The sequence below is a fragment of the Odontesthes bonariensis genome, chromosome 2 (assembly GCF_027942865.1).
Source record: "Odontesthes bonariensis isolate fOdoBon6 chromosome 2, fOdoBon6.hap1, whole genome shotgun sequence".
In the NCBI taxonomy this organism is placed as follows: Eukaryota; Metazoa; Chordata; class Actinopteri; order Atheriniformes; family Atherinopsidae; genus Odontesthes; species Odontesthes bonariensis.
In genome coordinates, this window is record NC_134507.1 from 18,069,029 (window position 1) to 18,093,931 (window position 24,903).

At 42.7% G+C, this 24,903-nt stretch overlaps 1 protein-coding gene across 3 annotated transcripts; it reads left to right on the forward strand.

Moving 5' to 3' along the window:
* The first annotated feature begins 548 nt into the window (after positions 1 to 548).
* On the forward strand, positions 549 to 24,892 carry col17a1b (collagen, type XVII, alpha 1b). Of its 3 annotated transcripts, none has more exons than XM_075478410.1 (56): positions 549 to 984; positions 2,166 to 2,218; positions 4,764 to 4,814; positions 4,967 to 5,074; positions 5,882 to 6,175; positions 6,294 to 6,350; positions 6,469 to 6,504; positions 6,633 to 6,683; positions 8,014 to 8,160; positions 8,824 to 9,369; positions 9,870 to 9,965; positions 10,090 to 10,158; positions 10,261 to 10,416; positions 10,588 to 10,680; positions 10,762 to 10,806; positions 11,097 to 11,240; positions 12,998 to 13,657; positions 13,787 to 13,837; positions 13,932 to 13,949; positions 14,048 to 14,074; positions 14,180 to 14,242; positions 14,331 to 14,435; positions 14,551 to 14,613; positions 16,090 to 16,125; positions 16,957 to 17,010; positions 17,110 to 17,145; positions 17,231 to 17,266; positions 17,361 to 17,423; positions 17,834 to 17,860; positions 18,011 to 18,046; positions 18,131 to 18,157; positions 18,271 to 18,306; positions 18,397 to 18,432; positions 18,514 to 18,594; positions 18,680 to 18,715; positions 18,813 to 18,905; positions 19,571 to 19,642; positions 19,803 to 19,853; positions 19,953 to 20,012; positions 20,116 to 20,175; positions 20,262 to 20,288; positions 20,372 to 20,431; positions 20,540 to 20,614; positions 20,703 to 20,741; positions 20,867 to 20,983; positions 21,068 to 21,187; positions 21,287 to 21,397; positions 21,492 to 21,626; positions 21,718 to 21,834; positions 21,947 to 22,126; positions 22,524 to 22,664; positions 22,768 to 23,127; positions 23,394 to 23,558; positions 23,680 to 23,760; positions 23,855 to 23,935; positions 24,028 to 24,892. In XM_075478410.1, exons 2-56 carry the CDS (start codon positions 2,176 to 2,178, stop codon positions 24,078 to 24,080), a joined length of 5,625 nt encoding a protein of 1,874 aa, XP_075334525.1. In that variant the 5' UTR covers positions 549 to 984; positions 2,166 to 2,175; the 3' UTR covers positions 24,081 to 24,892. The 3 variants fall into 3 exon arrangements, with proteins under 3 accessions (XP_075334525.1, XP_075334526.1, XP_075334527.1); XM_075478411.1 differs by having other exon boundaries at positions 9,870 to 9,953; XM_075478412.1 differs by lacking the exon at positions 2,166 to 2,218.
* The last annotated feature ends 11 nt before the right edge of the window (positions 24,893 to 24,903 follow it).

The window sequence follows — 24,903 nt, forward strand, 5'->3', positions numbered from 1 at the left end:
GGGTGGGTGGATGTCTGCGCAGGGTGTGGTGGGTGAAGGAACCTGAGGACGCTTGCGGCTGCCATGTGGAGGAATAAAGCATCTAATTTGGCCCAAAATTGCAGAAATGCAAATGAGAGCTTTTATTATGAACACAGAGTTACACACAGCTCGTGTCTTCTCATTTGGGAGTGTGTATGTGGTGCACAGCGGCTCATGCTGAAGCTTTTGAAGAATATAAGAGTCACATGAAAACAATAAGAACTGATCAGAGGAGGTTAGGACGCCGACCCTGCAACATCTGCACAAAATACAGTCAGTTAAAGTTACTTTGTCGTGCATACTGAGATGTGACTGCTTCTTTTGACTTCATGTTGTGAAATACTGACTGGTTATATAATGACACACTGACCGAAACCATAGCTTTTAGATCAAAAAGCTGTGTTTCTCCTCCCAATGTGTGCACCAGATGCGTTCCAGTAACATCAGCATGGATTCATAGCGCACAATAGATCAACAGAACCTGAAATGGTTGCAGTCCCGTCCAAAAGGGAGAAAGTTCAAGAAGAGATCCCACCTCCCAGATCACTCCTTTTCCACCTCCTCCCAAAACTTTGACCGTTTCAAAAAGTGGTAACTGAAGCAGAGAGCAGCAGTAGCAGCAAGAGGAGGAGTTCGTTTCCTTTTTGACTATCTGTGTCTGCAGGGCCGAGAATGAACACTTAATTGGTTCCCTCAGGCGCTGATTTCTTTTCTGTATCAAACTTTTACCACACCTGGCTGCCAAGCTGCGGCTCTGGTGGGCGCGGCTGGGACCGGATCCTAAATCTCTGTTTTGACTCGCCTGGGAAAGTTTAGTGAGAAGGCACAAAAGGACCGAGGACTTTGAGAACATCCCTGCACGCTCTGCGCGTCAGCTTCACATTAACGCATTGTTCCTGTTGTGGATCAGTCGCTCCATATCCTGAGAGGAATTTCATCCACACTTGCTCTAATTGGCAGAAGGTATGGACTTTAATAGTAGCCTATAGCTCCAGTGCTCTAGAACCACCTGGGGACCTGTTTGTGTGCTTGTTTTGCTTGAAAGTTGCTCAAGCTGGATGTTGCGGACGTTTCCTCGCACCTGGCTGCCGCATCTGTGGGCTAACAACTGCACCCAGGGAGTTTGGTGATGGGCTTTCAAGTTGGTTTCTTAAGCTGCAATCGCTTAAAGCTCTCTGCAGTCATTGTCTTAAACTACTTCTCGACTTGTGTGTGTAAAATCCAGCCGGGGTTTTTTTTGGGGATCATTTTTCTGCTACAGGGATCTCAGGATAGTTTTACAGCTACTTTTGCCGTGCTATTTACATCCATCTAAATATACTGCGGGACTCTTCAGGCTTTTTTTGTCATCAACCCTTGATAATTACTGTTCAGATCAGTTACATGCTGCAGAAGGAAGGCTAACTTTGTGGAAGCTTTCATGAGATGATAAGAAGGAGTTTCCACAAAGCTTATAAAGGGTCAATTTTTAGTTTTTTTTTTTTCAATTTTCAGGTGAGAAATTAGGTTTTTAGCATCACGTGTTACAAGAAAAATGTGTCTCTGCTTAGTTATTTTTAAATGTCAGATAAAGTGGGCTGTAAATAAAGCACAAGCTGATAAAAAATGGACTTGTTGGACAGGGTGTGGTAGGAGGATGGTCTTTTCAGAGCTGTGCCTCCTTTTGTTCCTTTGTTATTTTGGTCTCCAAAGAAGCAAAAGTAAACACAAAGCCTGCTGAAATATATAGATGATCCTTCATTTCTTTATTGTGGTATCCACGTTTCACATGAGAGGAAAATGTGTCATAAGAGGTGCTTGTTAGGGTGGAGCTGTTTTAGGGGCCTGTCGCAGTAAAACTCACCAAAAAGGTCACTCGAGGAAAGATCCACTAAAGCATTAGATTGTGGCTTTTAGAGTATGGTCATGTGACCGATGTGCTGACATTTTTCTGTGTTGAGTGGGATGAAATTTCAATTGAGAGCAGTGAACATGCAGCTTGGTCTTTAACCCAAATCATTCAGACACAGATCTTTGCTTGTTCCCCGTTGCTAAAATGTCATTTTTCACACTTAAGGAACAAATAGCTGACACAGAACATGCATGACCATGGTGATTTTTCTGTTTTTTTTCTTCTTTTTGTTTTTTTATTATCATCTCACCAGATAAGATGGGATGGACGAGTTAACAAGGCACATGGAGTTCTCAGGAGAAAAGGGTGAGACTTCTTGAGTTATCCGTCAAGTTTTCCAATTGCAAAGAGACAAAGCTGCTACAAAGCGCTAGCTTGCACGCCCCCCCCCCCACTGTTTCAAGTTTGTAGCTGTGCACGTGTGGACAGGTTAGCTTTTACTTGAGAGATAGCCACCACTGAAACATGTCTGGTGAATATAATTTTGCTTAGGAATGCAAAGCATCGAGATAAACATGAAGAACCTCAGCAGAAACACATGTTCAATAAAAACAACATCTCAGCCTCATTACAAAAGATGGAAACTTTTTTTCTGATGTAAAATGGAATATAGTTTTTATAAAATGAGTGGAGTCCTTCATCTTGGTGATGGTTTTTGTCTTTTTTTTATGGGTTCCTTACTAACACGCATGCCTTCAATGGTATCAGTTTCCACCTCTCAGTGTGCAAGTCAGCCTCCGGGTTTTTTCTCCAGTAGCTATGTCAATGTGCAGCTCATCGAGCCCTCAAGACTTCTCTCGCAGGGATGGACAAAGAGGTCAATCCAACCCTGATTATACATTTGATGCTATCTGTGAGAAACATATAATCAGTCTCTCTGCTTCTTTTATCTGTCACCTCTAAATGGAAGCCAGTAAACTTAATTGATATGGCACTTTTCAAACCAGTAGTTACAATATGCTTTTCAGAAGAGACAGACATGATAATTACAGATCATGAAAAAAAAAATAGTTTCATAAGTTTTGAGATTCTTCTTATGCACTGATTGCGGTGAGCTTTCCTTGGAGGCTTTTCCAGAGTTGACGGCAGAAGCACAAGCAGGTCTAGCCTTGATTGTGAAACAGACAGAAGTCCCTAAAAGGAAGGTGGACAGAAGCAAAGAGGCAGCATGAAATTTAAAGGGAATGTACATTATCTATAACCGAAGCCAGTAAAATTTTAACAGCCCGCCGCAGGAGAACCAAATGCGTCCTGCGACAAGAAGGGCGTTTTTATCAGTTATCTGCAGCCATCATTTACACCGACTTATCATTAACTTTCAGCCCGTATTTGTCAGAAGACTGTGGGCACCAGAAACCTGTAGGTGTGTGTGTTATAGCGCCCCCTTTTAGTCTTCTTGGAAGACACATTCAGTACTTGCGCGGCACATCTGCATCTACAGAAGGTGAGATTTCGTGCATCTGTGCTACAAATCATCTCCCCGCTGTCATGGCAAAATGCTGAGTACAGGGACATCTGCACAGGGCTTATCATAATGTCTCTGACGCTGTTACGTGAAGCGGATTCACATACACTCTCAGATGTGGCGAGTACGCCACCCATCTGAAGGGATAGATGTCAGCTTGGAGAGAAAGCCTTGTCTGGCGTAAGAATTAGTAAAAAGAATTATGTCCAATTTTCGCACGAAGATCCCCTTGAACTTTTCTGAATCATATGGGAGGTGGTTCAGATGGCACGCCACCTTTATACCTCATGATGAGGAAAACCAAGAGAGCTAATTATGGAAGGAGGCCTTTTTCATCAGCAAGAATAAAAACAGTCACATTACCCAGAAAAAAAAAATGTTTTGATTGATCATTTTTGCTCGTTAGGTTTTTTGTGCGATATTTTTCATTTTAACAGGATTTGAACCTGATGTGATCAGTTAATCTCACTAAAGTGACACATTTAGGCAAGGCAAGTTAATGGTAGAGCACAATTCGTACACAAGGCAATTCAAAGTGCTTTACAGCTACATAAAATCACAAGAAGGCAAATAAAATCATTAAAACATAAAAAAAAATAATCATGAATTAATTCAATTATAAGTGAAGAGTGCAGATAAAATACTTTGTAATTTAACCCAGCATTCGGGACTTCTAACCTTACTTTATTGTGGCTCGTGTTTTAATACGGGTTTATAAGATGGATCTAATGGTTGTTTTAGTAGTTTATTATTAATTTATTGCCAGCAACCTCGGGTATTGATAATAGAAAAGTTATAATTTTAGAGTTAACATGGAAATCATAAGTGAAGTTGATAAATAAGAAGATATGAGCCTCTTTCTAATTTACACCGTCAGCCTTTAAGTATGCAAATAGTAATGTTATTAAGTCATTATTGAGATGCTGCCATTCTCTCACTGTTTAAAAAGTCTCTTGCGAAACTGACTCATTGCTGAAGTGTTTTTCTCTGTCCACATAAATCTGAGCTCATGAATTTGTAAAAAATACTGAGCAACTGACATGAAAGAGGTTAAATAGTTCTTTAGAGGGTCTTCCTCCTGGAGGAGGATAAATACCAACATGTCAACACAGACACTGACATCTCTGGTGTCCTATAAAGGATCCATAACATTGTGTTGAATAACATCTCGTCATATTTACTGTACAAAACTTCTTTATCAGTTAGCGGTGCTGACGTTTCTGGTGCAGCACTGAGGGGGTGAAAACTGTGTAACATTAACTCACATCTGGGCGAGCAAAAGCCATCCCTGGATTATTAGCATGATGCATGTCCATAGAAGGGAGGATGATGCAGAAATGAAAATAAACATGAAGCACAGGGTGATAATTGTCTGTCTTTTATCAGTCGTGACAGAAACTGTAAGCTCCACAACCAGAGTGACTTCTCTTCCACCAAGTGAGTCTCTTTCCTCCCAGTCAAGCGTATCCTAATTGTTGTCAGTAAAAACTAAAACCATAATGCGGTAATTATAGCCCGACCCGTTTCAAAGGAAGTACCCGATGAGTAACGGCTTCTCCTTGTTTTGCTGTGTGTCTTCTCGTTGCTAGAGGGAACCAGTGGATCAAGTCACAGGAATATGTCCAGCAGTGGTGGAGGGCTGGGCTTGGAGAAGAATGTCTTGACCCAGAACAGCAGTGGAACTTACTTCTCTTCATGTGAGGGCAACTTTCCACTCGTGGGCCAAAAATTGGGAAGTTGCGGGTTTGTCTTCGGACAAAGTTTGAGGATGTTGTATATTTAACCCCCAGCAGAAAGAAAGAGTTCTGGGTTTGTCCATCAGAGAAGTTTTCAAGCACTTGCAGGCAGCTATGAAGGAAGCATTTTGAAACGGAAGTATCACATTGTAGAAATACTCCATTACAAGTAAAGTTAGATACAGTGGATGGTATTTTGTACTCTTGATTATTTCCTATGCGCTGATGTTTAAGTATCAATTGTGGCTACTAGATGAGATGGATCTATTTCATTCTATTTTACGAGTGCCAGAGACTAAATGTGGGCACAGATAAGGAACTTGTACTTTCCTTACGCAGTAATCTGTTCACGTCACTCCATGCCTTTGCTCCACATCATCTTACAGGAAAAGTCTGCATTCATTTGAGAGGCGTGACTAAGGCATTTGATATACTTTAAGTCAGTTTTCATGTAAAAATGTCAATATTTGAAAGTTGTCATCTAGTCAGATGTGAGTATTTTATGCTATTTTAGTGTGGCTATTAAGATGAATATTTGATGGTACACACATTTTGAGAAACCCGTGCATCAGTTTAATGCACTTCCAGCTGTTTTTGCAGTAAAATGTGTCGTATTTAACTCTGGAATTTAGTGGGGTAGATTCACAAATTGGAAAGGCTTATGTTAGGTCTGTGCCTGAATAAAACAACTTAGTTACCAATTTCAAATAACTTTCAAGTGACTCTGAAGCAAATATACATATATAAATTTTTCCATTGTCCCTCCAGCCTCTGTCGGTGTGAACACCGGTAGCTACAGCTCCTCCTCAGGAATCTACCTGGGAGGAGACTCCTCAGGAGGAGGCGAAGGAGGGGGAAGCTACATAGATGGAGAGGGCTATGGAAGTGGAGGAGGAGGAAGAGGAAGAGGTGGGGGCAGTTATCTCGTGAGCTCTGTGTCAAAGGTCCGGTCCAGCTCGTCGGGCAATGCCAGAAGAGTGCAGACTGCTGGCTCATCAGGAGGCCTGTCGCCAGCTTTCCGGGAAAGAAAGACCATATCCAGCCGCTCAGGAGGTTACGACGGTGAGATCCTGGCAACAAAACAAGCAGTTGGCATCAGAAGTGCCTAAAAGAGAAGCTTGAAAACGTGAAGGAAACTGGCCCAGCTTAAGGGGCTAACTATTGTTTTTTTTTTTTATAGGCAGTTCCAGTGCTAATTCCTCACCAGAATTTACACGCAAAGATTATGGAAACTACTGTGAGTGAGCATGATGGCTTTATAGAATGACATACTTTCTCACTGCAGACTAACTTTCTCAAACTTTAACCTATAGAGTTACACTACTAATGTTTACTTTCTTTTTTCTTCCCTTCAGGCTCCAGCACCTCAAGAGGGAGGAGCGAAAGCAGAGGTACTGAATTATTCTTCTCCTCCTCCCTTCATTATTTCTGCACCATCTGACTCTGAATTGTCCTGGCATGCTTTTTTATTGAACCAGGGTTCCTTTGTCCATTGTGTGTGTTGTGATTTTTTTTCCAGAGAGTGAGATCAGAGCCAGATTACAAAGTGCCTCCCCCAGTGCAGGAAGATGTAAGACCACCGGAGACACTGATTCTTTTTGCTCTCGTTATGCAATAACTCACAAAGCAGCAAAGTTTTTTTTTCTTTTTTGAGCTTTCATTCAAAGAGCCACATGGATTATGGAAGATTTTTCCTGCGGGATGTGTGTCTTTTGAATTATGTTGCTTGTCAAACGCTTTGGCTTAAAACCCAGCATATGACAAAGTCACATTCCACCTCTCACATTCCTTGAAATTTCAATTAGGAACACATGTGCTCTAGTTTTCCAAAACAGAAGATATACATCAGCAAATACAGAAAGAGTGCGGTTTAAACACTGATGACCATGCATCTACCTACATAGAGACCATGTGTGGAAGAAGTTAAAGAGCACGTTTGCGGTGCCAGCAACGGCACACATGAGTCACTCCAGCTTTTGAAGCAAAATAGGGGAGCGTCAAAGTTGTAGAGATTCTCATTGCTCCCCCTGTTGATTAAAGTCAGTAACTACTGTTATTTAATTCACATTATGTAAGTTATTCTGTACCCTCTAGTAAAATTGGGTCTCAGAATGGGACGTTGCATTGTTTGTGTTGGTGGAAAGAATGGTTTTCCCCCAAAGGATCTAGGTGTGAGAGCAACAAACAACACATAACATAAAAAAGAATCAAAAGAGAAATTTTAGCTATTAAAGCTCGTATTCTCAGTGTTTTCATCATTTATAACACTTATAGTTTTGTTTACTTGTCCACAGCTAACTACTCAGTTAAATCCAGTGTGTGGGAAAGCCCCACAGGAAAGCTTCACTTTCTACTAATATTCCACTAGCTGCCACTTATGAGTCGGTATCACTTAATTTCTGTATTTAGCAGAGAGAGAGAAAAAGGAGTCATTTAAAAGACATAACCAAAATAAATCCAGAACACCTAAAAAGATAAACTCCAGCCAAAGCTAATTAGCTTTGCAGATTTTTCGTCACTGTCATTTTAGCTTTCATCTTTGTATTACTGTATATCAGATTATCTGAATCACATAGTTTAGTGTCTTAAGATACTGAACTATTTTATTCAGTATCTTAATTCAGTATATTATGATACTGATGCAATTATGAATATGGATAATAACAGACAACTCGCTAAGAGATATATATTTAAATTTTCTAACCGTTAACAATAAAATCAATTTTCCTAAATGTATTGAACACAAAAACCAAGAATTTAAAGGCACTGATCTCATGTTTGCTGTGTAACAAACATAAGATCGGTGCCTTACATACTGCTGTCAGTTGTTTTTTTATCTATTTATTTTTTTCCTGATTTCTGTTGAGTTTTTGTGAGGATTGTTTGTGTGACTTTGGCAGGGGCAGAGCTGGATGATGTGAAGAAGCTGCTGAAGGGACGCTCCAGCAGTGTCAGCCCCACTCGCTCCTCGAGTACCTCCATCACCCTGCCGGTCCCTAAAATGGCCGGCGTGGAGACCAAGACCATCTCAGTGGCCACTCAGTCAGGTATATTAGGTTACTAGAGTCGCACATATGTGCATGCTGTGCATTCATAGACACTTTGTCTCCATCCCAAGTGGTGAAACGTGGTCTGAGAGGATTCTCATGTTCTGCACTGACATTGCTAAGCATACGGCTCTGAAATCTAGAAAATGTCAATAGGAGGTGGTCTAACAGGTGGTCTTTAGGAATTTAAACACAATTTATTAAGCATAGGAGGAAGAACATTTTGATTAGTTACAGAAATGTTTGTGTTTAATTTTTGAAAACGTTGTAAATTTAAGACATTTCAAGGTTTTTTTAATGCAATAAGTGAAAAGACACAACGTATCTGTTAATTTAACGTAAGAAAAATAAGTAAAAAAAGTAAGAAAAAAACTATAGAAAGATGCTCCAACCATCTAATTTGTTGTTACAAATGTAGCCGTGTAAGTTCTAGGACAGTGAATGTTGTATACGGAATTGTACATTAAGAAAAATTTCAATTTTGGAATGTTTAAATATAACTTTTACAACTTTTATTGCTGTAAAGTGACCTTTTTTCAGGAATTTAGTCTTTCAGATTCATTGCTCTGGACTCATTGTGTGATTATTAGTACATCAGCGGTAGACAAACTGAGCATGGGACACTTCCTTGATATTTATCTTTGTGTCTTTCATCCCTGGCAGCATCAACTCTGTATGGCTCTGGTGTGCGATCAACTGGGTTCAACACCATTGATATATCCGGCCTGTATGACACAAATATGACATCTGGTGTGCGTGATACTGGTGTCCAAACTGGCCAGTATGATGTCATGCTAAACTCAGGCCAATATGATGCTGGTATCAAATCGAGCCAGTATGATGGTAGTCTGAAATCAGGTCAGTATGACACTGGTCTGAAATCGGGACACTATGATATGAGTCTGAGATCAGGGCAGTATGACGCCACCGTGAGATCAGGGCAGTATGACGCCACCGTGAGATCAGGGCAGTATGACGCCACCGTGAGATCAGGGCAGTATGACGCCAACGCGAGATCTGGGCAGTATGATACGCTGGACTCCGCATTTCCCTCTTTCTCCTGGTCCACCACCACGCTGCCCTCCTCCTCCACGACTGTTGTCGCTGGCAACACCGGCAGCCACACCTACCAGGTCAGCCAGGTCGGCACCAACAACATGCCGGGAGGCTCCTCGCCGATTATTCTCACTTCGCCCTCATCCCTGTCAGGTGAGACCAGACGTCCCTGAATGTGACCTGTGACAGTGAATACACAAACACACTGACTGACAGAAAAAAAAAACGTGCAACTGAACGAACCTCCGTAGCATGTTATAAGCCAAGTGATCGGCTTTAGGCTGAACACAGGCGTCACCACTTTTAGCACAGAGTGGTAAAACACATCCTGAGGTCCATGTTGTTGAATCTGAGTAGTCAAACTGTCGACTCATCGTGAGTTGCTGTGAAGTAATGAAAATATTTGTTAAGAGCATAATTCATTTTGACAGATGTTTTCCATTGATAGACATCTTTAGTATCAAGTTACATGATACACACCCAACAGTTTAAATGAGCAAAATCCACATTTTTTTTTATCTGATACCTCTTTGGAAACAAAAACAAAGTTCCAGGTTCAGTTATTCAACTGTTGTTGAGTGTTACAAATGTTAAAATAATGTTGGATAGCTGAGAAACCGTCTTTTTTTGAGACTTTTTTTCTCTGTTTGAAGTTTACGGCTTTCAGAATAATCTGGCACCCACCTCTGGCGCCGTGCTTACTACCAGTGGCGCCAACATAAATGCCAACCTCGGAGGTACGACTGCAGGTCTGGGTAGTATCAAATATTTCTCAAGCAGTATTAAATTGAAACGGCATTTTTTTCCCCCAGAGATTTACTTTAGTTACTACATTATTTCTATATCTATTTATTTAGGAGAATGTGTTTGTAGTTACAGGATATGGTGTTCAGAAGAATGTGTCAAATGGCACTGGTGTCATCAGCTCTGGAATCTCTACAGGTAAGTCTGGAACAGTTTTATTTTCCTCATATCTGCTAAAAAGCTGTGAAGCAAATGTATAACATAGATTATCGTGTATCTCCTGGATGTGTTTTCTGTCAGCAACGAGATCACAAAGTGATGATGCCTATAAGAGAGACTACAAGTTCATGGTCTCTGAAAAGGAGAATGCTCCAGCCAAGAGGGACACAGAAACGCTCATTTTGGCTAAAGACAGCGGGAAACAGTTCACCAGCAGCGGTGTTCATGTCGGAGGAGGTGAGTGACAAACTCACTGCCCCCTTCTGGACACTAAAGTTTCTCTTGTGTAACTAGGCACTGTGCCCCGGGGATGTCATTGTGGGTTATTCTTTTTTTATTGTTTTATTTCAGGTCTTAAACACAAGAGAAAAAAAATGTGTAATGGTGACAACATATCTAATTTAACAGGTTCGCTGTCGGGAGATTCATTAAAGAAGGAGAAGTTCATTTCCAGCTACATTGACACGGTCCCAATAAAGTCGGAGACGGGCAACTCCTACTGTGAGTGGACACCAAAAACACCTTTGTAAATCACACCTGTTGTGACCGTAAATCAGTGACACTGATTTGTTTTTCCATCAGATGGATCATCTGGAGTTGTCATGAAAGACAAATCCACTTATGCAGGTATTTTCAACTGATTTATGCCGCTATTAGATGATCAATAATTAAACAGATATTAACCTGCAACCATTTTCATGGTGAAAGTTCATTACACAATTTCAAAACAAGTCATAATGTCATAAACTTCAGCTGTGCAAAGCTCCAGTGGGAGTGTTTCTGTACTTTTTGATATGTCAGAATTTGAGAAAAGGATATATGAAGATCAGTTGATAGTAAAAAAAAAAAACAACAACTTTGTTTTGGTGGTGGAATTTTCAGTGTTTTGGTGTGAGAGTTTAATTGTCTGTTTTCAGAGATTCGCAGGGACAGCGGCGTCTTCGGTGGTGGAGGATTCTGCTGCTGCTCTGACGCCTGTTGCTCCTGGTGGAAGTGGCTGCTCGGTCTGCTGCTCCTCGCCCTGCTTCTGCTGGGACTCCTCTTTGGCCTGATCGCACTGGGTAAGATTGACCTGAGGATTTCCAATCATGGGGAAAACAATTATGTCCCAAAACACAGCCCCTCTGCAGTTAGGAGGCTGGTAGTGCTCCACCACGAGGTGTCTTGTGGGCGTTATTTCACAGTGTTGTGAAACAGTGACTATACTCCTCTCTCTTGAAATCTGATCCCGTGGACTCTGACTCCCATGAAGTCTGGCATTCATTGTCTTCGCAGCAGCTTTGGAAATTGTTGCCTGATGACATCAGATTTTCCCTGCTGCGAGAGAGTTGTTTAAGTGGATTTCTACCGATGAAATGTGATAACAAGAACTTGAAAATAGATCTATAAAATCTTTGATTTTAAGTGTATAAGCTTCAAAAGCCCGATCAGCAGATGGGAACTGAAACACACACATATGGCAAAACTCACACTTCAGATTCTTCGCAGTACATTTACCTTCAGGATCAGTTTAGTCAGATATACTGGTCTTCTGTAGATTGATATCTGTATATCTTAAGGTTTCTGTTGGACTTTTTTTAGTGACAGTGAACAGGAAAATGATCAAATGAGTGTCAACAGTTTGTGAGCTTGTGGGTCTTAAAATTTTCAGGCAATTTTCATCATGAGGAAACCTCCAAATATCCCCATGAAGATCATGAACGTAGTTCCATTTGATGCATCAGAGCTATTATATTTCTACATGTTTAGAAATATCAAAGTATTCCAGTCAAGGCAGAAGGGATCAGAAGGGACAAATCATGAAGCTTTAGCTGTTTGGTGAGAATCTTGTGGATCAGTGGATGGACTGAGTCTTTCTGCTCGATTTAGATGTAAAAACAATTCACGATTCCTATTATTAGGGAGGATTTTAAACTAAGAAATGCACTATTTTTATTTTGCTGGTTGTTAATGGAAATCAGTGATAATATTTTCTACTCCAGGCATTTACTAGAATAAAACAGAGAGCACTTAAGTAAAACAGAAAGTCTCGAGTCTTCACAGTTCTTCCAGTTTCAGGTGTGTTGTGCTTTCCAACGACTGTGGCTGCAGTTTATGATGCAGGTGAAATCTGTTCTGCAGGTGGACGAAGCGAATCTTTTCCCGATGAACCATGGTAACATATGGCTCACATCTGTGCAACCAGCGTGGTGTGGCTGACATGTTTTCTTGCCTACGCTGACCAGTTTCTAGTCCCTCTGGGGTTCATTTAGCTGTGGTATTGTGTGGACATGTGAAAAAATTTAAAACAGCTTCTCAACTTACTTGAGGAGGGAGTTCTGCTCAGTCTGGGACAAAAATCATGATTGTTTTCATTTGCAATTCAGTTCAGTCATTAGTGTTCACATTTATTCACCATGGATATATACCCATTCTTTTATAAAGTATAATTAACATTAGATTGCGCATTAGGAAATTAAATTATGTTGGTGATCACATAGACTTGTATAGTCATTTTGTTTGAAATAACTACTGTACTATATTTTTCATGGATTATATATTGCAGTGAATCCTATTAATTGTAGAATGATTAAGCTACACAAAAAGATTAATCTTTGTAGATGTATCTAAGAAAATCTATAGAGTTTTGTTTGGGAACATAATACGGTATTAAAGATAGGAATAAATGCAACAATACAGTGCTTTACATCAACAAAAATAATTTTTCTTTATGTTAAAACAGTTTGTAGGAGATGATTCCTATATCCTTAACTTGTGGAGAATACTGTGTTTGCTTTGTCCAGATCCAGATTAAAACCCTTTTTTTTTCTTTTTCCAGCTGAAGACGTGAGGAGGCTGAAGAACAAGGTTTCCACCCTAGAGTCTGCGGCCGCGATTGCCTCTGCTCGCACCGGTCAGTGGTCAGGCTCTAATGACGTCACCTATGTGGGCGGCGGAGGTACCAGCAAAGAGACCACAGTCGTCGTGGCAAAAGGAGGTGGAGATGGAGGAGACTCGAGCTCTGGAACACAAATCGGCATCGCTGCTGGTGCTGGCAGCACCACTGATGGCAAGGGCAGCGTTGATGGCACTGTAGGTCTCGGTGGTGCAGGTGGTGCAGGTGGTGCCACAGGATCCGGCACCAGCTTTAGTGGCAGCGGCGGAAAGGTTGGCAGCACTGGTACCAGTTCCAGAGGTGGTGCCAGTGGTACTGGCTTCGGTGGCAGCACTGGTACTGGTTTCAATGGCGGTGCCGGTGGTACTGGTACCAGTTCCAGCGGTGGTGCCGGTGGTACAGGCTTCGGCAGCACTGGTACTGGCTTCAGCGGTGGTGCCGGTGGTACTGGTACCAGTTCCAGCGGTGGTGCCGGTGGTACAGGCTTCGGTGGCGGCACCACCTTCTGGACCGCCGAGAGTGGAAGATACGTAGATGATACTGTTCTTCAGATGAGCATCCGGCAGGTGTTAAAATCTGAAATGCATTCACAGGAATTCAGAGGTATATACACACATGCACACACACACACACACACACACACACACACACACACACACACACACACACACACACACACACATGTGCGCGCACAGTATGTTCCTCTTCACAAACAAATCGTTTCTCCCTCAGCTGTTCTAGCATCCTCAGTGAAGGGAGAAAGGGGACTGCCTGGACCCAGAGGTAATACTTTTTTTACTCAAATTTAAACAAATATCGTTTATATGTTTATGAAGATGGAATGTGTTTCAATTGTTCATTTTTGTATTCTTTTCAGGGGACCCTGGATTTAAAGGTTAGGAAACAAAACAATTGATCACTTTGAAGTCTTATTCAGAAAGTGGAATTCTGCTCTGACCATAATCGGGTGTTGTTTTGTGTCACCTCTCACAGGAGATCCTGGTTTCCCTGGGAGTCCTGGTGAGAAGCCATTTTCCTCGAATCATCAGCCGTGCTTTATGTTTTACTTGTTGCAGTTTAGTGACCTATTGAAATCCTTTTCCTGACTGTCACCTTTGACTTCAGGTGCACCAGGTGGGATGGGACATTCTGGCCCCGAGGGTCCTAAAGGACAGAAAGGAAGTCAAGGTACAGAGGGTGCCTCAGTTCAGAATACGTGATGCTACACTTTGGTTGATGCAGAGTGAGTAAGTCTGTATGTAAAATGTCTGATTAGGTGAACATGGAACAGAGGGGCAACCTGGTATCAGGGGCCGTGAGGGCCAAGTTGGGCCCAGAGGTGAGCCGGGACCATCAGGTCTTGGATTGAAAGGCGACAAAGGTACATTTCAGCCTTACAGATGTGGCAGAGCTCTGAGCAATGCGAGTAACATTTTTTTTTTATCTCGACTCAGAAACAATATATCACTGCAAGGTCTTGTGTTTGGCTTGTGTAGGTGCCGTGGGAGAATCTGGGGTTCCTGGATCTGTGGGACCTACCGGCCCTGCTGGACCAAAAGGTGAGATCAGTGATGATACATCACACATTTAACCCACTGTGTCCTGGAACGACATATACATCGTTTTACTTTTCAAGCCAGGAATGTTGCACATGTTGCATCAACATCTTCAAGAGACACTTGGTTCATTTTTTAAAAAGGATGAATGTGAGGTCCAACTCAGTAACAAGCTGAAGGTTTGACCTTTCAAATTGATTTAGGGTTAATTCAGAGGTGGAGACATTGTAAGTATTAAGCGCCCCCCGAAACCCTGAGGTTTTTGAGGCTGTTTTTGAATGAAGCGTCAGATCTGAGAGTGTTAGAAAAAAAGAACATGTAAAAACTGGAAATCTTTGACTGCATGGTGCATCACCCAAAGAAAGCACCAGGTGACAGCATAGTCAGTTTGTGAATCCAGCCTTAGTGGAAAAAAACAGGGCTTCTTCTGCTTCCCGTTATTTCACTAACCTTTCAGGATAATGAAACATCACTGTCTATAAAATGTAGAATTTGCTTTTGTGTAAGCCTTTTTTTTCCATCTTTAAACCTTATTTCCAGAAAAGTTGAGGAATGTTCTAAAAATTCTTGAAAGCTTAAAGCTGCAATTCGTCAAGCAATCTGAGCCTTTCATTCACAAGTCCAAAAAAAAAAAATTTCCATTGTCTTTATTGAGCAACTTCATTGTAATTTGAACATATATAGAAATTCAAAATTTGATGGCAGCACCACACACAAAAAGTTGGGACCGAAGGCATGTTGACGGTTTTGTTACTATCACTCGACTTCCTAGTTCCACTTTTTCATTATTTGGGAAACTGAGGATACTAATTGCTGCAGTTTTTCCAGAGTAATCTGTCCGTTCTTCCTAAATACAACATGTCAGCTGCTCAGCAGTCCACAGGTGATGTCTGATATTACCTCTTATACCTACATTTTCAACATGGGAGACAAACCCTGAACTGCAGGCAGACCCATGTCTACACACCGAAGCATGGACTAATCCGACCACATAACACATGTCCTCTGTCTTTTTGTCCATCTGAGATCAGCTTGTACTCAGAGAATTTGTTTTCCAAGGTGCTCTCGAGCTCATCTGGCTGCACTGAATATGCTGGCTTGATGGTTTTTCATTCATTCCTGCCTGGAAGATCACGAGCATCCAAAAGTACTTTCCATTCCTTGGCTTTCATCCACTGAGAAAAGTCTAACTTTGTAAAAACAAGACTTTAAACTTCATCTTGCTGTAAGGCGGGAAAAACCTCTTTTCCTGACACCCTCACCTGTCACCACTTAATCAATATATTTTATATTTTGAGTATCCGGCAATGAAGCTGGTCATTTAAGTTGTTTAAATGACTTAACAAACGACAGTTTCAGCTCTTTATAGCATGTCCCAACTTTTCTGGAAATGAGGTTTGCTTGTATCGGTGTGCATGGTTACTAAAACCACCCGGATGTTGCTGTGACTGATCATTTCTTTGTTGTTGTTGCTCGTAGGTGCACAAGGTCTTCCTGGGCTTCTCGGACCGCCAGGTACGTTTCTCTATTTCACATAGAAGTCGGGCTGGGCAACGATTGAAATTTTTAATCTAATTAATCACATGATTTCCCTGATTAATCACGATTAATCGCATTTGTACGCAAAATCCAAAAATGAATCCAAAAGTAGTGTATAGGTTTTAGCATTTAGTTTTATTTTAAATGTGCTGCCATAGGAATGAAAGTGCCATAACATTTGTTGTGCAAACACACTTTTAACTTTAGCATCTTTCTGTAGTTTTTATGTAGAAGCCTCGCTCCACTGTCTGTTTCCTTGAATGACTTGCTGCTATCAGTTGTGTGTTTTGCCTTTAAGTGATATTTTAGACTGGAACTAAACTACGGTGATAAGACGATTCAACTTGGCAGAGTTTACAGATGACTTTGGTTCTGTCGACTCCGCCGTCTGGAAGAACTTTAAATTTGAAAATGGACGAGTAAAAGTTCCGTACCCTTCTCCATGTTTGGTGGATCCGCCGATTACTTTCTTTTCCGGTTCCGCAGCAGACAGCAACTGACTTTTACAAAATAAAAGCTTGTGAGCAACAGACTTTTACAAAATAAAAGCCTGTGAGCAACAGACTTTTACAAAATAAAAGCCTCTGAGCAACAGACTTTTACAATAATAAAATAAATAATAAAACCTGCGTTAATGCGCGATGAAATATTTGTCAGTGTTAAACAATTAACTAGTTAACGCGATAATAACGAGTTAACTCACCCAGCCCTACATAGAAGCATTCTGTTTCTAGATCTATTTCAAATTTTGTGGCACTGGCTGAAACTTCTATAAGCGGTTCTTTGCCTTCAATCTTGTTTTGCTAGGTGAACCGGGTCCTCGGGGTTTCCAAGGCGAGGCAGGACTACCCGGGGCTAAAGGTGGGTTTTACACAGACTTTCTTAACTTGCTTAATACAAAGAAAATCGCAGTTGATTTCTCGGATTGAATTGATCACAGTCACTCCCCTCACTCTGCAGGCGACAGGGGGCTTGCTGGATTCCAAGGACTCAAAGGTTTGCTGCAACTCAATCAGGTTTTTTACGGGACTCGTGGGATCAGTGAATATTTTTAACCACCTTCATTAACTGTTTATTGTAGGAGAACCTGGTGAAAAGGGTGCCAGAGGTCTACAAGGTGAATTAAGCTGCTTTTGTAGTGGTCAAACTGGCTTGCTGTAAAACCGTGCAGTCTGTCTCGGTTTTCTTATTAAAGCTCTTCCTTTTCTTAGGTGACCCTGGTCTTCAAGGTCTGCCTGGGTCAGCTGGAGAGAAAGGCTCCAGAGGATCCATGGGTGAGTCACAGAATCCGTCGCATATGGTCAAATGAATTGATTCTCAGTTTGTCTCTTTGTGCCAGACTATAAACAGTTCCAAATGTTGAACTATGTCCTTAATATGATCTGAGCTTAATTACAGCGACGAGCGGGATCGAAACAACATGTTTCAGCCATCTTTTGAAAAAATCATGAAAAGATTATCACTGAATATAATATTTTTTATAAAGTCTTAAGCAAAGTTTTTTGTATTTGTTTTTGCTTTTTTTTAAATACTTTTTCTGGATTAGTTAATGTTGAGTGATAATATAAAGCCTGATTGTATAAAATGACATCCTCCATCATGGTGCTACAGAGCTGAGTCTGAGTGTAAAGCCTCTATTGGCTGTCGGTATCTTGTGGATTTATTTTCTGCTTTCTGCCATCAGGACAAGAAGGTGCGAAAGGATCAAGAGGTAAATAATTCAACGTTAAACAGATGCTTTAAAAAAAATACTATTATTACAACATTTAAAAATACGTGACAGTCGTACTAGAAACCAGCCTTTTCTGTCATTCAATCCACAAATCTTCATAAATTCTGTTTTTTTATTTTGGACTCTTAGGTGCTACTGGGCCTCCTGGAGATTCTGGACCTCCAGGTGAAGTTACTTTAATGCATCTTTAGGTACATTAACATCATTGTAAGTCTTTCAAATATATTCATGATGTGTCTCACTATGCAGGAGCGCCTGGGCTTCAAGGACGACCAGGTAGGATTCTGCTATTGATGTGACACTCATTCAAAATGCTGTCGTCATACTTTTATTTTAGTTCTCTGTTTAACGCTCTCCACACTGACGACGTGTCTTCACCTTGTTCTTAGGGATTGCAGGGAATCCAGGTCAACCTGGAGCTAAAGGTACAGCGCCTTCTGTGTTCAGAACACAACATTTTCCATTTTGTTGCTGATAATTAATCTCAATCTCTGTCATGCATTTGTGGGTTTAAGGTGAGCCCGGTCAGGCAGGAAGAATCATCAACGCAGGTAAGGGAATATGATGCTTAAAACTTGTGTTTTAACAAACCATTACTGAGATGACAGTTAAAGATTTCTTTCAATTTCCAGCCGGCTCCACTTCGGTTGGCATCCCAGGACCACCTGGGCCTGCTGGTCCCCCCGGCCCTGCAGGACCTCCAGGATTATCAGGTCTGACTCCTGATATCATCATACAAATGAACTCTGAATGATTCCGCCAACCTCAAACTGTTATTTTTTTGTTTTACCTCCTCAGGTCCCATTGGCCCTGCTGGTCTGCCCGGCTCAACTGGTGGGTCACTGTGCTTTTATTCCTCCCAAATTGTGGCTTTTAGATTGACTCCGTGACCCACAGAGGCTGACAGACTTTGTGCTTTGTTTGTTCGCAGGTCCTAAAGGTGACAGAGGATATAAGGGAGACCAGGGAGAACCTGGAATAACTGTCAGAACCAGTGAGAGGATAAGCTCGTCCACAGCAGAGAGTGAGTGCTTTGGATGATTTTCGGATGATCTGGCGTGAGCTCTCGGTCGCCAATGCTGGAGCTTTGAGGGCCGTCTACTCAAAGAGCAATAACTGTAACAACTGAAGAAGGTGCTTTTAAATGTCGTTCCAATCAAGTGGATGATGGCATTAACGGTGCGAATCGGACCACTTTCAAGGCAATTTGTTAAACACATTTTTTTTTTTTTTTTTTTTTTTTTTTAAATGAGCATTTTTCTTTTTTTTTTTGCAGCCAATCAAAATTCAGCCAGGTTCAAATCCTCTCCCCCGTGTTGCTGAAAGACAGACGGCTCCAACTGCATCGCTGTAGTTCTAGTTACAGTTTTAGGTGTTCTCGGTTATTTGAGCACGTGTTGCTGTCTAACTGACACACAGTAGTTAGTTAACTTTAAACTACTGCGTTCTCTTAGTCTGCGTGTCCTCATCATCTTGGATTGATGACCACGGTTTGGATCCAGCTGACATTTTGTTATGTCTAGAAACCGACATTATGGGTTACAGATGCCTGAAATGCACTTCAAGAGCAAAAGCTAAACTGGGTCTCTGTTAGCTCAACAGCCCGCACAAGAAAACTGTCCCATCATCCGGCTGCTTCAACACAAAGAGTTCGTGACTAAACGTTAAACGTATTTCTTTCTGTTTTAGGTCAGTTTAGTGAACATGGAGCCTCAGCATGGCCCGGCCCACCCGGCCCACCCGGGCCTCCCGGTCGTCCAGGTGAATATGACACAGCCTGCTCTGTTGTAATGTGATCAGTCAACACATTCATTCAGGATTATTTGACACCATCTTTGAATCGCCTTCTACAGAAGATTTAAAAGAAAAAAAAACAAAAAAGAATGTGTTTCTCACTGTTGTGAAAATGCTTTCATCATAGGTGATTCAAGACAAGGACCTCCAGGACCGCCCGGACCTCCAGGCCAGCCAGGCTAGTGTCTATTTCAAGCATTTATTCAGAGGCGACTGGATCCCACAGTGTTTTTGTTTTCATTCTATCAAAGTCATCTATTGTCTTCTTGCTCTCCAGGCTATGGAAGACCAGGGCCTAAAGGAGACAAAGGAGACTCTAGCTTTGCATCGAGCGGTGGTATGATCAAAGCTTTTTTGTTTTGTTTGGGTTTGACATGTTATTAGTAGCTGCTTTGCAGAATGCGTTAACACGATTACAATGAGCACTGCTCCACTTACAGGAACATTTTATTCGGGACCACCAGGACCTCCCGGACTGCCCGGGGCTAAAGGATCAACAGGTGATGGAACAGTGTAATACTCTCTCTCTGCATTCCTCGTTTGCTTTTATTACAACTTTATCATGACGTCTCAATCCTTATTTTAGGTTCTCCTGGACCACGTGGATACCAAGGTACTTTTCCTTCATTTGTGGATGGACAAATGGTTGAGAATCTCCTTCATGGCCTGAATAAATAACTTCTTTATATATCTCAGGTCTACAGGGCCAACCAGGCACACCGGGAACTCCAGGAAGACCAGGAAGCTCTGAGAGAGGTCAGGCCTTCATTTGAACCAAACGCAAACCATCCCATTGCAGTTACGTTACAGAGTAACACGTGAGATACCATCAAGTTTACGCGTTCATTTGGTTCATTCTTACAGTGCAGAGTTATGGAGGAAGTGGGATCGCCGGACCACCAGGTCAACCAGGGCCTCCAGGACTGCCGGGGGTCAAAGGTGAACCTGAAAACTAGGATTCCCGTTAACTCTCACTGCCTGCATGCCTCACGTGATGGTCATACTTGTGTTGTATTTCATGTTTAAGGGGACACTGGAGCTCCTGGGATTCCAGGCGTTTCAAGAGGTAGAGAAAGCCATAACTATCAACCCCAAACACTCTTAAATGTTATTCACAAAGTCGAGTGTGTTTTCTTCCTGTAAAAGTCAAAGTGTCCTCCTCAGGGTCCTAACTGTCACATTTTTTCACAGGCGCAGTCTCGGTCACCTCAGGCCCTCCTGGTCCCGCAGGCCCCCCTGGTCCTCCTGGTGTGCCAGGTTCCTTCTCCTCTTCCACGGAAATGCAGCAGTACATGTCAGACTATCTGAGTAAGAGTCTTTCTGAAGGAGGGTTAGGGATTTCCGGGGGGGGGGAGAACAGGTTCTTAACGTGTTTTTGTTTGTGCTGTGCAGGTAGATTCAGACAGAGTGTCTCTCAAGGCCCTCCAGGTCCACCTGGGCCTCCAGGACTCCCTGGAAGCTTCTCAGGGTCTCTAGAGGACATCTCTGCTCGTATCATTGCATATCTGCGACGTGAGGATTTACACGATTGAATGAGCGGGATTGGTGCACACCTATGGGGTATTAAGTAGAGACTGTAGCCACCTTTATTGTGTTTGTGTGTAATTTTAGGTTCAGATTCCGGCCTAAGCTTTGGCGTTCAGGGCCTTCCGGGACCACCTGGTCCTCCCGGACCCGCCTCTGGATCCCTGACAGTCAATGCTCTCATCGCCCTGCTTCAGAGTGAGTTTTTAGCTCTCTGTCTTATGTCGTATGAAAGTGTCTTTCACTGAGTGGACTGCGCCTACAATGTGTGTCTCCGCCGTGATCTGTCTAGGAGACGATGTGAGGAGGTATTTGTTAGGACCGCCAGGGCCACAAGGACCACCGGGACCACCAGGGACATCATCAGGATCTTCAGGCAATTACAGAATAGAGGAGGTCGCCACGGTTGTCATCAACTTCATGAATGGTAAATACAGGTCAAGGTGAAAAGACGCTAACCGCGGAAGTGGTGCCTGAAAGTGGCGCCAATCCATCGGTTTATTGTGATTTTTTTTCAGAGAGAGGGCTCGCCAGGGGTCCACCCGGGCCACAAGGTCCCTCTGGGCCTCCGGGGCTTCCTGGTGCAGGAGGCTCTGGTGTTGTGACCTCAATAGACTATTCTGCGTTGATCAGAAGTGAGATCTTTCGGTTTTCTCATCAATAGACACCAACCTTGCTTCTCCTGCTGTGAAACACTTTGTCAAAGGCCACTAACTCATGACCTCCCTCATATCTTCATCCGCGTAGGCCCAGAGTTCCGCACATGGATCCGTTCCGCTGTACATCATGGCCCCCCTGGTCCTCCGGGTGGCCCAGGCCTACCTGGACCTCCTGGCCCTCAGGGACCACCGGGAGTCTCCACCGCCACCGTGCTGGGGGCGGGAGGTCGTGGCTACAGCTTTGAGGATATACAGCGATACCTGCAGGGTGAGTCTAACACAGGAGAAGCTTATCATTCATAGACCACAGATCCCAGTAATTCCAGCCACAGTGGGAAAAATCTCAGTCAAACAAGAATCGCCTTTTTAAATGTTTTCCTTTATAATGTATAAATATATAAAGCAAAACGGATGTAAATTCCTTGTAGACATAGTCCTGCAGCAAAGAAACTGCATTTCGCTTGTACTTGCTTGAAGTCATTGACAGGAAGTAAAGAGCTTCTCTCGATCCTTATAATCCGAACTGTTCACCCCTTCTTGTCCAGATGGCAAAAAGCACGATTTTCAGGGGGCGTCTTTGTCTTCTTCATAATTACTGCTACTTACCTGCATTAGCACAATTGGGGTTCCACAAAATCTGCTCATGTTGGTCTGCACTCTTTCAGGTTCCGGGTTCAGAGGTCTTCCTGGTCCTCCAGGTCCACAGGGACCGCAGGGTCCCCCGGGCACTTACACTGGAACAGTCTCCTATAGAGGAAGCTTCCCTCGGGAGAGTATTCGCACAGAAATTCAAGAGTATCTGACCAGTAAGACCCTAACTGCCCACACACAGACACGGGATCGGTATCTGTGATAAATGTTAAGAGTTCAAACGCGACGGAAACATTACGAGCTAATTGTATCCCTCAGGTGACGGTATTCGACGGACCATTGTGGGCCCTCCAGGACCTCCTGGTCCAAGGGGTGAGAAGGGAGAACGCGGAGAGCCAGGTTACGTCCAGGGCTACACGCAAAGCCTGACCTCCTCTCAGCAGGGCCAGAGCTCCTCTTACCAGGGCCAGAGCTCCTCTCAGCAGGGCCAGAGCTCCTCTCAGCAGGGCCAGAGCTCCTCTCAGCAGGGCCAGAGCTCCTCTCAGCAGGGCCAGAGCTCCTCTCAGCAGGGCCAGAGCTCCCACTACGGCTCTCAGCAGAGAGATATTGATCTCAGCAAGCTCGCTGAAACAATGGACTACTCCAGCGTTGCCATGAAAGTTACAGACTACATCAAGAGTGAGTAGAACACAGCTGCCTAATGTAGAGACTTTTTTTTACGTTACACAAGCATAGTTTGTCTTGTATTGACTCTGTGAGTTTGCCGTGCAGGAAACCAGCATGTTACATCTAATTTTCAGAGTTTTGATGAAGCTATGAAAGGAATCAAGTTAAAGATCAGAGAACTTCCCCCTCTTTCCTAAACCGATGAAAGTCGGCATGTGTATGATTTCTGAATTTCTTTGACATGACCGCATGCGTGCTTTCTGCGAACCATCCTGCAGATCAGGGCCTGCTGCAGGAGTATCTGGTTGACAGTCCTTTGAGGATGAACGTGCGAGCGATTCAAGGCCCCGCTGGTCCGCCTGGGCCTCCCGGACCACCCGGTTACAGCCGCGTCATCGGGTCCTACGGCAATATCACAGCTGACCTCATGGAGTTCTTTAGGAGTAAGGACACATAATTATAGTTTTCCCACACGCCGCATCAACAATAGAAACATATTGCCTCGAACTTGTGTGGCTGGAAATTGTTGCTCTACCTCGGCTGACCGGGTTTGCTCTCGCACAGCTTACGGCACCATCCCTGGCCCTCCAGGAGGCCCGGGACCAAAGGGAGAGAGAGGGTACCCAGGACCCAGAGGAGAAAAGGGTGCGTTTCAAATGAGCCGACACAACACTGCTTTTTTTTTTTTCAGTGAGCATGTTTTAATGGATCACGAGCTAAGAGATGTGTGTGATTACAGGTGAGCCAGGTCGGACAGGTTTACCTGGAGCACCGGGCTCATTCCTTGTCCAGTCTCAATACAGGCAGCAGAGGGAAGCAGGTAACCTCAGTTAAATTACATCAGACTACAAAAAAATAAATAAAATAATGTAACTCTTTGTTATGCTGCATCATTCTTTTCATCCGCTGCAGAAAAAGTGGCACGTCATGGTCAGCAACATCACCCTCAGGCTAACGGTGGCTGAGGGGCTAACGCACCACTGGATCATGTCCATGGATTTCATTTCAGCTTCACTTTTTTTTCTCTCTCTTTCAAACCGTTTGTAACTGTACCAACGTAAGTGGTCAGTAATGCTCTTTATTGTTGCCTTTTGTAGACAAAAATCAGTAAAAGAAAATAAAAACGCATTAGTCTCTCTACAACAGAAGAAGTGGAGCTGCTGGTCAGTGTTTTTGTGACACGGACTTGATCTTTGGGGGGGTGGGGCTTAAAATGTTTACTTTGCTGAGTTAAGAGACTTGCTTTCATTTTTCCGGGGGGGGCAGCTCTTTGATCAAGAGAATATTCAAGCAATAAGTAGACAGAGCTTTTATTTTCATCACATATTTTTTAACTGAGCATCTGGTGTACTTTTAAATTTTTTTTTTATATTTGCTGTCATTTTGAGGGTTATATTGTTTTAAGGACTAGATAAGTCTTAAAAGTGTCCATTGTGCATTCATCCCATACAAATTACACAACAATTAAGTCTCTGAATACATAAAGCATCAATGTAAACGGTGTGTGGGAGTGTTAAGATTTACCGAAAAGGTTTGTTGATATATGGTCTATTTGTGTGATTGAGAGACAGTGACTCAGATGATCGTAAGACATGACTGATTTAGTTGTACATTTTTTGATGTAAAAGAGCACTGAATTTGATATTTTCTGTATGACTTTAAGTGTTGGAAAAAGATTTAATCATAAAAAGATGTTCCCAGATTCTGTTTTACACGATTGAACTCCATGTTTGATCGTCATATTTGAAAGACACAAAAATAAAACTATTTTTAGACACTCGGGTCTTG

Excerpts from the sequence above, each read along its gene's own strand:
- col17a1b (XM_075478410.1), top strand. The coding sequence starts at position 2,176 with ATGGACGAGTTAACAAGGCACATGGAGTTCTCAGGAGAAAAGG. Across the intron at positions 6,176-6,293 it reads CCGCTCAGGAGGTTACGACG|GCAGTTCCAGTGCTAATTCC; the intron begins GTGAGATCCTGG and ends TTTTTTTTATAG. Across the intron at positions 19,854-19,952 it reads CGGACCTCCAGGCCAGCCAG|GCTATGGAAGACCAGGGCCT; the intron begins GCTAGTGTCTAT and ends CTTGCTCTCCAG.